This window comes from Amblyomma americanum, chromosome 10 (assembly GCF_052857255.1).
Source record: "Amblyomma americanum isolate KBUSLIRL-KWMA chromosome 10, ASM5285725v1, whole genome shotgun sequence".
NCBI classification, from domain to species: domain Eukaryota; kingdom Metazoa; phylum Arthropoda; class Arachnida; order Ixodida; family Ixodidae; genus Amblyomma; species Amblyomma americanum.
The window spans coordinates 29,412,801-29,425,461 of record NC_135506.1 but is presented as its reverse complement, the minus strand read 5'-3'; the positions used below and the strand labels follow the sequence as shown (position 1 = coordinate 29,425,461).

General features: G+C 44.4%; 1 protein-coding gene across 2 annotated transcripts in view; it reads left to right on the top strand.

The window, feature by feature from the left end:
* The first annotated feature begins 313 nt into the window (after positions 1–313).
* The window catches only part of LOC144106169 (calcium-activated chloride channel regulator 1-like), a 36,193-nt gene continuing 23,845 nt past the window's right edge, over positions 314–12,661 (top strand). The window contains exons 1-4 of one of the 2 annotated variants that reach the window (XM_077638911.1): positions 314–434; positions 6,620–6,785; positions 7,481–7,778; positions 8,775–8,883. In XM_077638911.1, the coding sequence (XP_077495037.1) occupies positions 6,621–6,785; positions 7,481–7,778; positions 8,775–8,883 (572 nt within the window). In that variant the 5' untranslated portion in view covers positions 314–434; position 6,620. Of the gene's footprint in view, positions 435–4,257; positions 4,395–6,619; positions 6,786–7,480; positions 7,779–8,774; positions 8,884–12,661 lie in introns of those variants that run through there. The other variant, XM_077638910.1, reaches the window with a different exon arrangement.

Sequence of the window (12,661 nt, the reverse complement as noted above, 5' to 3'; positions counted from 1 at the left end):
CGGGCGCCTTTTGCGTTTCGCCTCCTCTCAATCTTATCAGCCATTTGTGAGCAGTCAAGTGACATCTTGGAGCTCCCGCTGCCTTGCGTGACGATAACAGCAAAGAAGAGTTGGGCCGTTACATAACCTCAAGAGTGCCCGGCATTGTTCCACTGTTGCATTAGTGAGGGCATGCTGACGTCGGGAGGTTGAAGTTTGCTCGGAATGCAGCCTCTTGCTCTACATTGGGCAGTTTCCACTTAGACACGGTATTGTTCTCTTCTCAGCATGCGCCATACGAGTGTCTGAATTGTCTCATTTTTATCCATCCTGATAGGCGATATCCTTGCGCTTTGTCATAGCTGACAATTGTCTTCAGAGTGTCACTGAAAGAAACCCTCCTTCTTGCGAAAAGTGTGAGCTCTACATTGGAAGCCAGATTCAGGTTGCTTAAGGTAAGCTTGCTGTATGTGTGAGTTCTTGTTTAATCGTAGTAAAATTGTTTTCTTTTTAACATGGATACGCATTGTTAAGTATCCGGGATGCTTTCATACGTGCGACGTCGGTGACTTTAGCTTCACTGGAAGCACAAGCTCTAGAGGTGAGCCATGCTAGCTTGCAATTAAGGCCGTTGGCAACATCGACAAAAATGTAAGGCCCAGCGCACGCGCCAACATCTTCCGGCACAGAACACGCTTTCTGACAGACCACCGAAGGTGGACTACATCGCCGGAAACATAGGTGGCGCGGCGATAGTGGCTGTTATAAAGGGCGTTGGAACACTCTTGCGACGCTAGAGTCCGCAGGTGGGTGTAATGAGCACTTTTGAAAGAGTTTTGTTATTGCGTCTTGCTATTATATGTAAATAACCATTCTATTCTCGTTGTTTTTTTTGAAGCATGAGAGGGCACCTGACGCGGCTATTCACACATGATACATCTGGATAAATACTTTCATGCGAATTATGTAACAGCTAGATTTTAGTTTAATACGCTTTTTTATATATAAGAAGGCATTTAAAAGAATGAACTAAAGTGTACCTCAAAGAAGTACATGTTGTACAGTGGTAATAAACATTGATATTTCTGATATGTCCTTAATCAAGCCTAAACTGAATATTTTAATGCCCAAAGGATACAGTCCTTGTTATTAAAGTTACTGGTTATTACGCAGGCGTTCTAACGGTTCAGATAGATTTAACTAACAATGGAGTGATTCTGACCAAATTGAATCGTTATAAACCTCCGCCCACATACACACAAAAAAAATGACACATTCTAGGTGTCTTAGCCAACTTTTCTAGTGCTGCTTGCGCTTTGTCAGTAAGCGAGAGCCTTTTTTACTACCCTACTTGTTTTCAATGATCCCCGCCTTTTCACCCTTCTCCTTGGCTTCACCTTTCACTTCACGCAATTGATGCAGTGCCTGCTTCAGCTGCCTCAGCAGAGAACATCATAAAAGGGCGTGGTTAACAAAATATAATGCTATTGTTTCAGTACAATCTTGTGCAAAATTTTTTATCGAATTTTGTTAATTCTTGGCGAGACATGAACAGTCTTGTTAATTGCATGTCAACCTTTTTCCTTCTCTTTTTTAAGGGGCAGCGTTGACTGCGTTAGATGACGGCGATCTTTATAGAGCTTATTCACGTGACGTCAACAGCATTTATGCCCCGCAGTGATGCAACCGTATATTACTTCCAGCATTTTTGTAAACTATTGTTCTTTTTCGAGACAGGTTAGCATATTTTAGTTTCCTAAATAACATATTTTGGCTGCGCAGTTGTGCTTCGCCTTTTTGCGTCCCCATTCATGTGCAGCCTCCCACGATAAAATCAGAAGTTACTGAAAAAAATCTGTTGTAACTTTTATCTCCAGATTGTTTCCACTACAGCCTCTTAATTCCTCATGTAAATATGCATTGTAAAACAGCGGAGATATTATGTGACCTAGCCTGACGTGCTTCAAGATTTATATTCTATCGCCTTTCCTGTGGTGAATTTACAGAAGCACGGTGTATTATACTTGCAAGTACATGCCGTGATGAGTTAGGGGCTATGGCGGTAGATTACTGAGGCCAAGGACGCGCGATGGAAGCGCCACGTTTCGACGAAGGCGGTCAGGAAAACCACCCTTGAAGGAATCCCATGAGGGAGAAACCAACTCAGAGCTCTCTAATACAGCGTCCCTAATAGCCCATGTGTTGCTTTGCAACGTTAAGCACCATGAACCGCACCGCATAACCATGCAGACCTTGAAGGCCAAATCTGTCAGGCGACGTCGGCGTCATCTGTGGGAAGCCTCCACCTGTCAAGTGATGTCTAGGGGGATTCTCATCTCTCCACGTGTCAAACGTCCCCTTCTCCTTCTGCCCCTATCCTTTCTACATTTGTAGGGTAGAGGAGGTAGGTGACGGACAAAGAATCATTCGGCAAAAAATGAAAATGGCTAAGGAGAGAGTCACTCGGACAACAGCCGGTTTACGTGCAAAATATCTTCGCGTAGAACAATTATCAGTGCAAAAACGAGGCTTGCGGGAGCTCTTCCTCCTTGAATGAGCGACCAGGGTCCCACAGGCCCCTTTGAAACAAAACCACTACTTGAAACAGCCAGGTGCCGATGCATTGCCGCATCGCGTAACTGCTGAGCCCCTGGGCCGGTAGCGGAATAAAGACTAGTCGCGATTGAACAATGCGACACATTTTGCGTAGTTGCCAAGTCAAAATTGAAATAGAAGCAGTATAGATTTGCGGAGTGAAATACAATGGACTCACACTTGGAATAGAATCAGAATCAGAGAAGATAGGCAAGGGAAAGAAGAATTCTATCGAATTTCTACCACATCAATCAGATTGATCTCCCCTGAATTTTTCTCTGAACCCAGCCCTGGCAACTCTTAATTGCATTTTGACCGCAGAGCTATCGCAGTAATTCACATAAAACTGAAGTACGCGGAGGGAAGCGTTCTTTTGTGTGCATGGTTCCCGTAGTTTTCCAGGTAAATTTCAACAGCCACATTATCTTTTTCTTTGTGTCTGATCTCATACCGGCGAGTTTCAGCCATATTGTCAGCAGGTTGCGTAAGACGGATCTGTTTCGCTGGCTCTGTCGCCATAAGAGGCATGAACCCCGACATTGCTTTCCTGCTGGCACGCGTATATATTGCGCGACGTGATCACTTAGAATGCAGTTTTATCTTTTCTCCTTTGTTGTCCCGCTGATAAGCGGCTGGAGTGGTAGGCGTTGTTGCGACATCGGTAGGACGTCCCGTTGCCACTGCCGTTACGAAGCCCAGAAAAGTAAGCTCAGCCGAGTCCTCGCAAAACTTCGCCCATTCCGGCATTTCAACCTACAATTATGCACTTCCGTGGTGTAGAGGTTCAGGTCTTATTGAACGAACACGGCTTGGAAAAATAAACGGAAGAAAAAGATTCAAATATGCAGTGCTCCTTGAGATGCTCACGACCTCTCGGTTTCAAGAAGAGTGTTCGGTCTGAGCTGGAATCGACACTACTGCGGCCTGGCGCACCTCCCAGAGCTGAACTCGCTAGAATTGCCAGAAATATTTTCTCTTTTTTTTTCAATGAATTCGGCCCCGTGTAATATTACGAAGGTAACAGGTGATGCCACCATTAGAACATCACATGATTTATTTATTGAACAGGTCCAACATTCAGGCCGACATTAGTTGAGGAATAATACCACATAAAATATGGGAAAATTTATTTGTAATAAACAAGCAAAATGCATAGGAACTACACACTAATTTAAGAACCAAAGGCAATGTGTATTTTTGTAGTACTATCGAAAAAGATCATTTGGCAGAACCTCTGCTGGTTTGTCTTAGGAGCAGATACGAAACACTGAATCCCAAGTCATTGCGAACAGAAAATGTACAAACATCTTAATTAATTCTAGAAATTATTTTGACACGCATAAGCCTGACAATAAATAACAAATCACAACCAAATTAAAACAAAAATGTCACGATTTTCACTATCGTTGCCTCTGAAGTGTCCACTGTAACATTTGAGAATTTCCTTTTTGTTCTCCCGGACGCTAAATGTTGCTTTAAGGGGTATGTGTGTAGCAGCCCATTTAATCCGACAGCTGTTCTGTACAGAGCGCTTATCTTATCTCTCGCCGATGTACCTGTGACGCCGCTTTTGCGGTTGCCTGAGTAGGCGCTACCTTTCACAATATTCGGTAAGGCCGATAAGCCTGCGCTAGGCTTTTATCGCGAATTAAAGGACGGGGTGTTGGAAAAGAGGCGTTTGCCGGCCTGGTGCCGGGAGTGGCTCGTAGGCGAAGGTTCTATATATGCTTTTTCCCTAAATGTGACGCTCAGTACAGCCTCGACTTTCGGCACTGAGCGCTTGTTTTCGTTGATTACGCCAACCAAAAGCAAGAGTTAAGGTAAGCTTGGCATGTGTGTTCTCTGGGTCAACGCTAATCGCATCCACCTCCCATGCACCCACTCAAACAATTTCCAGACGCCATGGTGGTCCGTAAACTGAAGTTTTCGGCCATATCTGCGAAGCTCTTCAAATTTTCTGCTGGTTTTTTTCTCTATACCATTATTATCATAATATTTTCATCAATGATCACGTCAACTCTGTCAAGCCGAAGAGAACTGTGCCAGTTAAATTATTTGCAGACTACTGTGTCATTTTTTAAAAGCACAAATTCTGTTTTTGATCAACTTGAGGCGAATATAAATATAAAATTTCTAGCAGAACAGTGTGTCCAGTAGGATATGCTTACTGATTTTGAAAAAAAAGTTTATAAGTGTCTAACTGATAAAAGGAGCAAACTGAAACTTTAATGACATGGACGACAAAGATGACTAAACAGGTATGAGAATGTAAGAATATAGCCGTTACAATTACATCCAGACTTAAAAAGTCAGCGCACTTTAATAACGTACGCTATTTGGCTCTTAAAAAATTAGGCTCCTGAAAACGCAAATTGGAAAGATCATCAAGTGATTTCAGAAAAAAGGCGTGCAAAACAATAGTAAAACCTTTTCTATAGCACGCAAGCATTGTGTGCGACCCTCAGTCCACAGTAGGTATAAAAAGAATAGAAGTTCTTCAAAGGTTAGAAAGAACGCCGAAAAGCTGCTCGCAACAAATTTCTCAGTTGCATATATTTTTGATACTCTGCGTAGATCATCAAGGGTACATAGTAATCCATACCTCGCAATTCTGGACTTAGGAATTTGAGCGGGAAACCGTTTATGAACACAATTTTTCATATAATGTAAGATTTCACCATAGCATATATATATCCGCAGATCACCGCGGACGGTAGTCTTGCATTTTTTTTCTATTAACGTTTACTGTCGTCCAAAGCGTTCCCCATTGATTTTCTATGACAGTCTTAACTGTTCGATGCGATCAGTGGAAACACTTTAGAAGAAAATTTTCATACACATGAGAATAATTAACCATTACCTTCAATATTTCCATATCGATGTCTCAGAATTTTCCAATTTCAAAATTTTTGCCGAGAATGCTGGACATGACTCATCTAAAAAATCTCGTCATAAGCGTAAACACTACATTGAAACTGTTTTTGCTGACACTAATATCTATAAATATTTCTTTTTTCTTGATACGATGACAGACTGAAGCGCACTTCGCATGATTCTCCTGTGCTTGCTCCCGATGAGGGATTTGAACCTCTTGTCCATTGGCGGTGTCTATTATGCGTTGTGTCTATGTTGAATGATGTTTCTTTTCGTCTGCGAATTTATGCGTGGCAATATCGCATTTATTTCTGTGTAAGTTGTCCTTTTCGACTGTCTGTTTTGTCAATACGTACGCAGTTTTTGCAAGGCGCAGTCTTATTATATTGTTTTGCATACTGCTTCTCCTACTTAAACATTAACTAGTTCACAATAAGTGTTAAATAATTTTCGATGAACAATTTACGCTGAAACGAAGTACAACGACGAGCTGAAAAAAAATGTAGAAAATGTAACTAATCATAAAAATACTTGGAAAAAGGCGGGGCAAATAAAAAGAAGGAAACTGAAGTTAGGATGTTTACAGGAGAATGGAAAATGCGTTTATTATTTTTAGGCTTGGCCAAAAGGTTGAAAAAAGAAAAAAAAGAAAGAAAGGAGAAAGATGTAACACAATGCCAGTTATAAGAATCAAAAGTAACCGAAACACATTGGCAAGGTTCCAGAATGAGTCTAAGATAACACTAGGAGTGCCCAAGTGGAAAACAGGAAGGGATAAAACAGGCAATGATTTAGTAAAGGGAATGCTCACTATGAAGATATAACTAGCTTCGAGAGCTCAACCATTTGTAAGCAAGTGCTCTGCGTAGACTGATCATGCAAACATGAGACTCATTGAGCCGTCAGCCCGCGAACTGCAGGCCATGCTGACTTTTCTCTTTCCCACTGTGCGCGCTATTAGGGAGCTGATCTTTTTTATGGCCGATCGGTTCGGTCTTTTGTCTCTTGTATGCGTTAGTTTTCTTGCAAGAGCGAATCCATTCTAAAAGAAATGAACTGAATGAACGGAGCCAGTAGCTTGCAGGTTGGACGGTGCAAGTTTTGGGCGCGGTAGACGGTACTTGGAAGGTAACGCCGTTAAAAGTTGTTCTGTTTTTTTTTCGTGTTGCAGGATGCGGTCCACTGCTCTGCTGCTGTTTTTAGTGGTCGTGTCACAGCTCGGGTTGTATCCCGTCCACAGCATCCGCATCGACACTGCCACTGGAGCGTACGAAGATATCGTGGTGGCCATTCATCCCTCCGTGGAATACGACGAACGGATAATCGAAAACATCAAGGTGCTTGCTTGTCCTCAGCTCTACACCAATCTAAACCGAGAATTGACGTCTAAGCACCACTAATAGCTTTCTTTGTTGCTTCTGTTTTGTTTCATAATGAAGGTAGCTTCATTTCAAAAATCTGAAATGCATTCCAATTGTTTGTAGTGAACGCCGATGTAATGCATCTAGCGCTGATGTAGTTTAGATTCCAGGACATTATTTCGAGTTGGCTATAACATGCAAGTTGCGGTCTCTTTAATGGAGAGACGCGACTTTATGAGTGCTTGGGTAGAATTGCTCAGTCGCATATGTCTTGAACCTGAGAATTATACTTAAGGCCTTTTATTGACCAGTTCGCAAATTAGCGCACATCACGAATTTTATGAGCCTTGCAGGAAAAAAAATAAAACTGCCACAAACTTTAATTCCGTTGCTCATGTAGCATGTGACCTATGCGCAAGGTAAGGACCAAGCAAAGTGCAAGATGAGGCAAGAACAGTGTCTTGTATCCACTGACAACAATTGTTGCCTTTTCTATGGTCTTGGGTACTGACACTAACTCATCGATATCATCAGTTACCATAAATATTGTACAACTCCAACATGTACTGATTGGCATTTTCAGTGTTCAGACGATACGTTCTGTCAGGCCGCCCTGAGTTCTGCCCGTGTAATATGCGTAAATAAAAGTCTGTGCTGTCTCTCTTACAAAGGCGCTGTTCAGTTCTGCCTCAACGTTCCTGCATCGGGCCACTCGTGGATTGGTCCACTTCGGCAGCGTGACCATCGCCGTGCCGGACACGTGGCCTCCGAGACCCGGTGCAACAACCACGACGGCCAGCCTGTTTCCGACGGCCGACGTGCGAGTGGCGGCCGAGAATCCACAGTACGGCGACACGCCATACACGCTTCAGCCACGAGGGTGCGGCGAACGCGGAGAGTACATTCACCTCACGCCCCGGTTCCTGTCTCACATGAACGGATCCATAGCTGAGATTTACGGTAGTCCAGGTGAGAGTTTCAGATTGAAAAAAAGCTAAATCATTTGTAATCTGGAATTGAAAAAGGGCCGGTAACTGTCTCACTTCTTGTGGGACACCTCAACCTCGCCGTGAGAGAGGAGGGGAAGTTTGGAACGAAAAAGAGAGAGAGAAAGAGGAGCTTAAATTGAGAGCTCCGAAATAATTTCGACCACTCGGGATCTTTAACGTGCACTGGCAACGCTCATCACTCGGGCGCTTTTTTGCGTTTTGCCTTAATCAGTACGTGTCGTAATTACCAAACGAATCTTTCTTGTGGTATTTTCGTTACTGAAACTGATCTCATTGTCTGGATCAGAGTTAAAAGAACAGAGGAACTGTAATTAGCCTCCTCCTGAATACAGCCATACGGCTACACGGGAAGCTATGCAGCTTTCTGAAGCCTTCGTCGCTGCAGACGACGTCGCCCCGGTCCAGGACTCGACACATGGTATCATTTACAGAGCACCGATGCAGATTGGTTAATACGTAGTTTGGAAATAGATGAACACTGGTTTCGGGGAAAGGAAATGGCGCACTTACTGTCTCGCATATCTCAGTGGACACCCGAACTGCGCCGCAAGGGAAAGGGTAAAGGGGTAGTGAAAGAAGAAAGGAAGAAAGAGGTGCCGTAGTGAATGGCTGCGGTACCTCTTTCTTCCTTTCAATTTCACTCCCTCCTTTAACCTTTCCCTTACGGCGCGGTTGGGGTGTCCACCGACATATGTGGGACAGATGAATAGTCTAATAACTATGGGTTTCGGTGAGTTCAATCCGCTCGTCAGGGCGATTTGACATAAGGCACGAAGGTCTAGGAAAACTATATAGCTCGTCTACGTAGCAGTGTAGCCTTACAGCTTTACTAAGCTCGATGTCAGTTGTAATTATTTCGTTAATTGTTTGATTGGTGTTATAAGGGTCGCTCGGAGTACATGGTCTGTAGCGATGCACTAAAGTGAAATGTCTTCAAATGCGCCGGTTTTTACAGAGTACCAACTGGTACACGAGTGGGCTCATTTCCGGTATGGAGTGTTCGATGAGTACGGAGACCCCGAGAGCTTCCGGTACCCGAGCCTGTACTGCGAGTTCGGCATGGTGAGACACACAGCCACATCGAGGCTAGTGGAGTTCATATTGACAGCTGCAGTGTACCAAAAGATTAAGTCGAGCCTCTTATAAAATACTTGCTGTTGAGCTCTCCTTTGAGCTCGTGTGCCCGGCTAAACCGTTGCTATACTCCGTTTCATACATAGCAGGCAACGCTACCAATGTTACCGCGTCTGTTCATGCAGGCTAAGCCCGCGAGCAAAAAGTAGCTCCCCATACAACCACAGTGACCACTGACATACTTCATTGCGGCAAAGCCCAATCACCATGAATGGCTACCTCCCGCTCTTCGTTTTATCTCTTTCCATGTTTTGGTCCTGCGACTCATACAGACTTCTAGAAGTAAGAATGGCATATGTCGCGGTTTGGTGCTGGCTCGTAGGGCAAATCGCGCTTACTTAATCCGCGCCTAAAAAGTAGTCCACATTCCGTGAGAATTATAGCCAGAGGGCCTGAGCCCTGGGCGCCTCGAAGTTTTGACCGTGGTTTTCAGTGCGAGCAATTCTTTATATCTCTCTTTATTTTCGTCCAAACACTTACTGAGGACTCGAGAAGAACAAATGATACGGGGCGGAGTAATACTGTTTCACAGACGGACTACATCGGAGCCTCCGAAGCATTGACTGCTATGTATGAAACGAAGTATAGATGTTTCAAACCGTGCGTAACATCACAAGTGGCAGCTAAATAAACTGCTGAAGTGTTTAAGCCCTGAAAACTGCTGACGAAATAGGAACAACGTCAGATGCACGGCTATTTTCATACAGATATGTCATAGGTAGCAATGATAAGTGCCAGCGCATCCATAACAGCTGCGGCATGTCGCTTGAAATGCATGGACATACCTATCGAGGCTGTGCCAGAAATTCGGCGTCTATCAGATATCTGATAAATACTAGTCCGACAGGCTTATAGCCAGGCTGTTTCTGAGGGGCCTAAGATAATTCCTTTCAACCGGAGAGGGAGGGGAGAAACGCTTTATTAAGGTTCATACTCGCGGTGACTGTCCATCGAGTCACGTGACCTCGTGGTGAACGTCCACCCGGTCACGTGACCTCATGGTGACCATCCACCCGATCACGTGACCTCGCGGTGACCGTCCGTCCGTTACATCGCCACCTAGGTCACGTGACTTACCTAGGCACGTCACCTAGGTCACGTGGCGCAACGCTCGCGCAAGCTGCTCTTCTCCTCTGTCGTGAAATGAATTCAAGCGCGGCAAATTCAAATAAGTGCAATGAGTCGCAAACGGCCTTCGCCTTCCCGCAGTTAAGGGCACAGGGTAAGGTAAAATTAGAAACAAAATCGTTTTTTTTTCTTTTGGAATTTTAGAAGTTCAATTCTTTCTACACATGTTCCATGATCGCACTTTCCTCAGAAAGCCATATTTACGGCTGAAAAACGCTTTTTCCGAAACCAAGTAGTGAGCGGCCACGCCCCCTTTCAGGATTAACGTCAATTTTTTCAACCAAAAATTCCACCACCTGATTTCAAAACTTGTCTAAAATCAGCTACATATAAAAAATTGTCTGGCAACTATTGTACAGCTCCTATTTTTTAGCCAAGACAATCCTGAGACGCTTTGCACGTTTTTTCCACGTTTCTGCAACCTTCATGCAGCTGCGTCCGAGTGCTATCCCTTTCGATCAGTATTGTAAATTGTGCCGGTGTTGGTTGCTGCTGATAAGTTGAGATGCCCAGGGCAAAGAAGGCCTTCGTCAGGTGTGAATTTCACGGCAACCGCTACGCTCATCGTGAAAAAGCAAAAGGATGTCCACGACTGAATGAGATCCCGAACGCCGAACACGCCAGCTCCTCGACATCGAAGCTTTCAAGATTTTCTCTGTGCTTCCAGGAAGAGGATGTGCTACAGAGCAGCAGCCAATATGCCTTAATGGACATGGACGGCATTTGTGCCGCAATTACACAGATTTGTGTGTGCAGAAAGTGCGGTGGAAGTGTTGAGCTCATCGAAATTGTGACAAAACGGGTAGGTGTTGCAAGCGTTTACAGTTTGAACTGTGAAGTGTGTAGTGCCGCACAACGATTTGAGACGTCGAAGAAAACTACTTCTGGCCTCTATGAAGCCAACCTCAGGTTAGTGTATGCCTTGAGGTCCATTGGTAAGGGAATGGCTGCAGGAAATATACTCTGTGCTATGCTAAACCTTCCTAAGCCGCCGACAAAGTTTGCGAAATACAATCAAGAGCTTCTAGGTCACATCGAAGCTGCTGCTCAGGAGTCGATGAAAAGGGCAGCTGACGAAGCTGTGCAGCTGAATGAGGGGGATAAAGACATCGCAGTTGCTCTTGATGGAAGCTGGCAGAAGCGAGGCCATACTTCCAATAACGGCATAGTCTCTGCGACCAGTGTAGACTCTGGGAAAGTGCTGGATGTGGAGGTTTTGTCTAAACGTTGTCCAAAGTGCAGCATCAAGGGTACAAACAGTGACCCCCCTTCATAGAGAGGTGTGCCAAAGCAACTACCAAGGCACCAGCGGTGGAATGGAAGTCGCAGGAGCACTGAAAATTTTCGGCAGGAGTGAGGAGCTTCACGGCGTTCGATACATCAAATACCTTGGGGATGGTGACAGCAAGGCTTTTATGGCTGTGAAGGCACAAATGCCATATGGTGATTCCGTTGAAATATCCAAGTTTGAGTGCATAGGGCACGTGCAAAAAAGGATGGGCACAAGGTTACGAAGGCTAAAAAAAGGAAACAAAGCAGGAAAACTCTCTGATGGAAAGAGCCTCTCGGGCCGAGGCCGACTGACTGATGCAGTAATAGACAAGCTCCAGACGTACTATGGTTTGGCCATCAGAAGAAATGTAGGAAACCTGGATGAAATGCGAAAGGCCGTTTGGGCAACCTTCTTCCACTTATCGGCCACAGACGATGACCCATGCCATGGACTTTGCCCAAAGGGACCTGATACGTGGTGTGCCTTGAACAGAAGTCAGTCAGAGGGCAAGCCATTTTTCCACAAGGAGAGTTTGCCTGCATCTGTCTTGGAGGCTATCAAACCCATTTATAGGGAGCTATCGAAGGCTGAGCTCCTAGAGAAGTGCCTGCATGGGCGAACTCAAAATGCAAATGAGTCGTTCAACCATGTTGTTTGGGAACGCGCGCCAAAGAATGTGTTTGTTAGGCTTCGGACCCTACGGATGGCAACACTGGATGCTGTTCTTTCATTTAATGATGGTAGCATCGCACGGGCCAACGTTTTGAAGGCGTGTGGATTGAACCCAGGGAGCAACACCATCAAGTGGCTGAGGGAAGCTGACCATAAGCGCATGTACTTTGCGGACCGAGCAACACGACAGCTTACAAAAGAGGCCCGACAGTGAAAACGACAAGCCGAAAAGCGAAAAAATGACGGCGACAGTGACTACGAAGCAGGGGGCTATTAAACCAATTACTATGGAGGCGTTTCTGCGAATAAAAAATGGTTTTTCACATCTTTTTTCTCTTTACGCTCTATTATCTCAAAACAGTGTTTTTTCTTACAAAGGTACCATTATTTCCAATGCCTTTCAAGACAGACGGCTGATTTTTTTTTTGCAATCATCTACATAAGTGTTGCCAACTACTGAACTAGAATTAAGCAATTTCACTAAGCAGTTATTCTGTTATGAATTTTGAAATGCGCAAAGAAAGGCCAGATTTGTGTACTACCGGAAAAAATTTTATTAAAAATCGAATTTTCAACACATTTCAAATATTCTAGTTCAGTAAAAAGAGCACAAAATTTGGCAAACAATGATATAT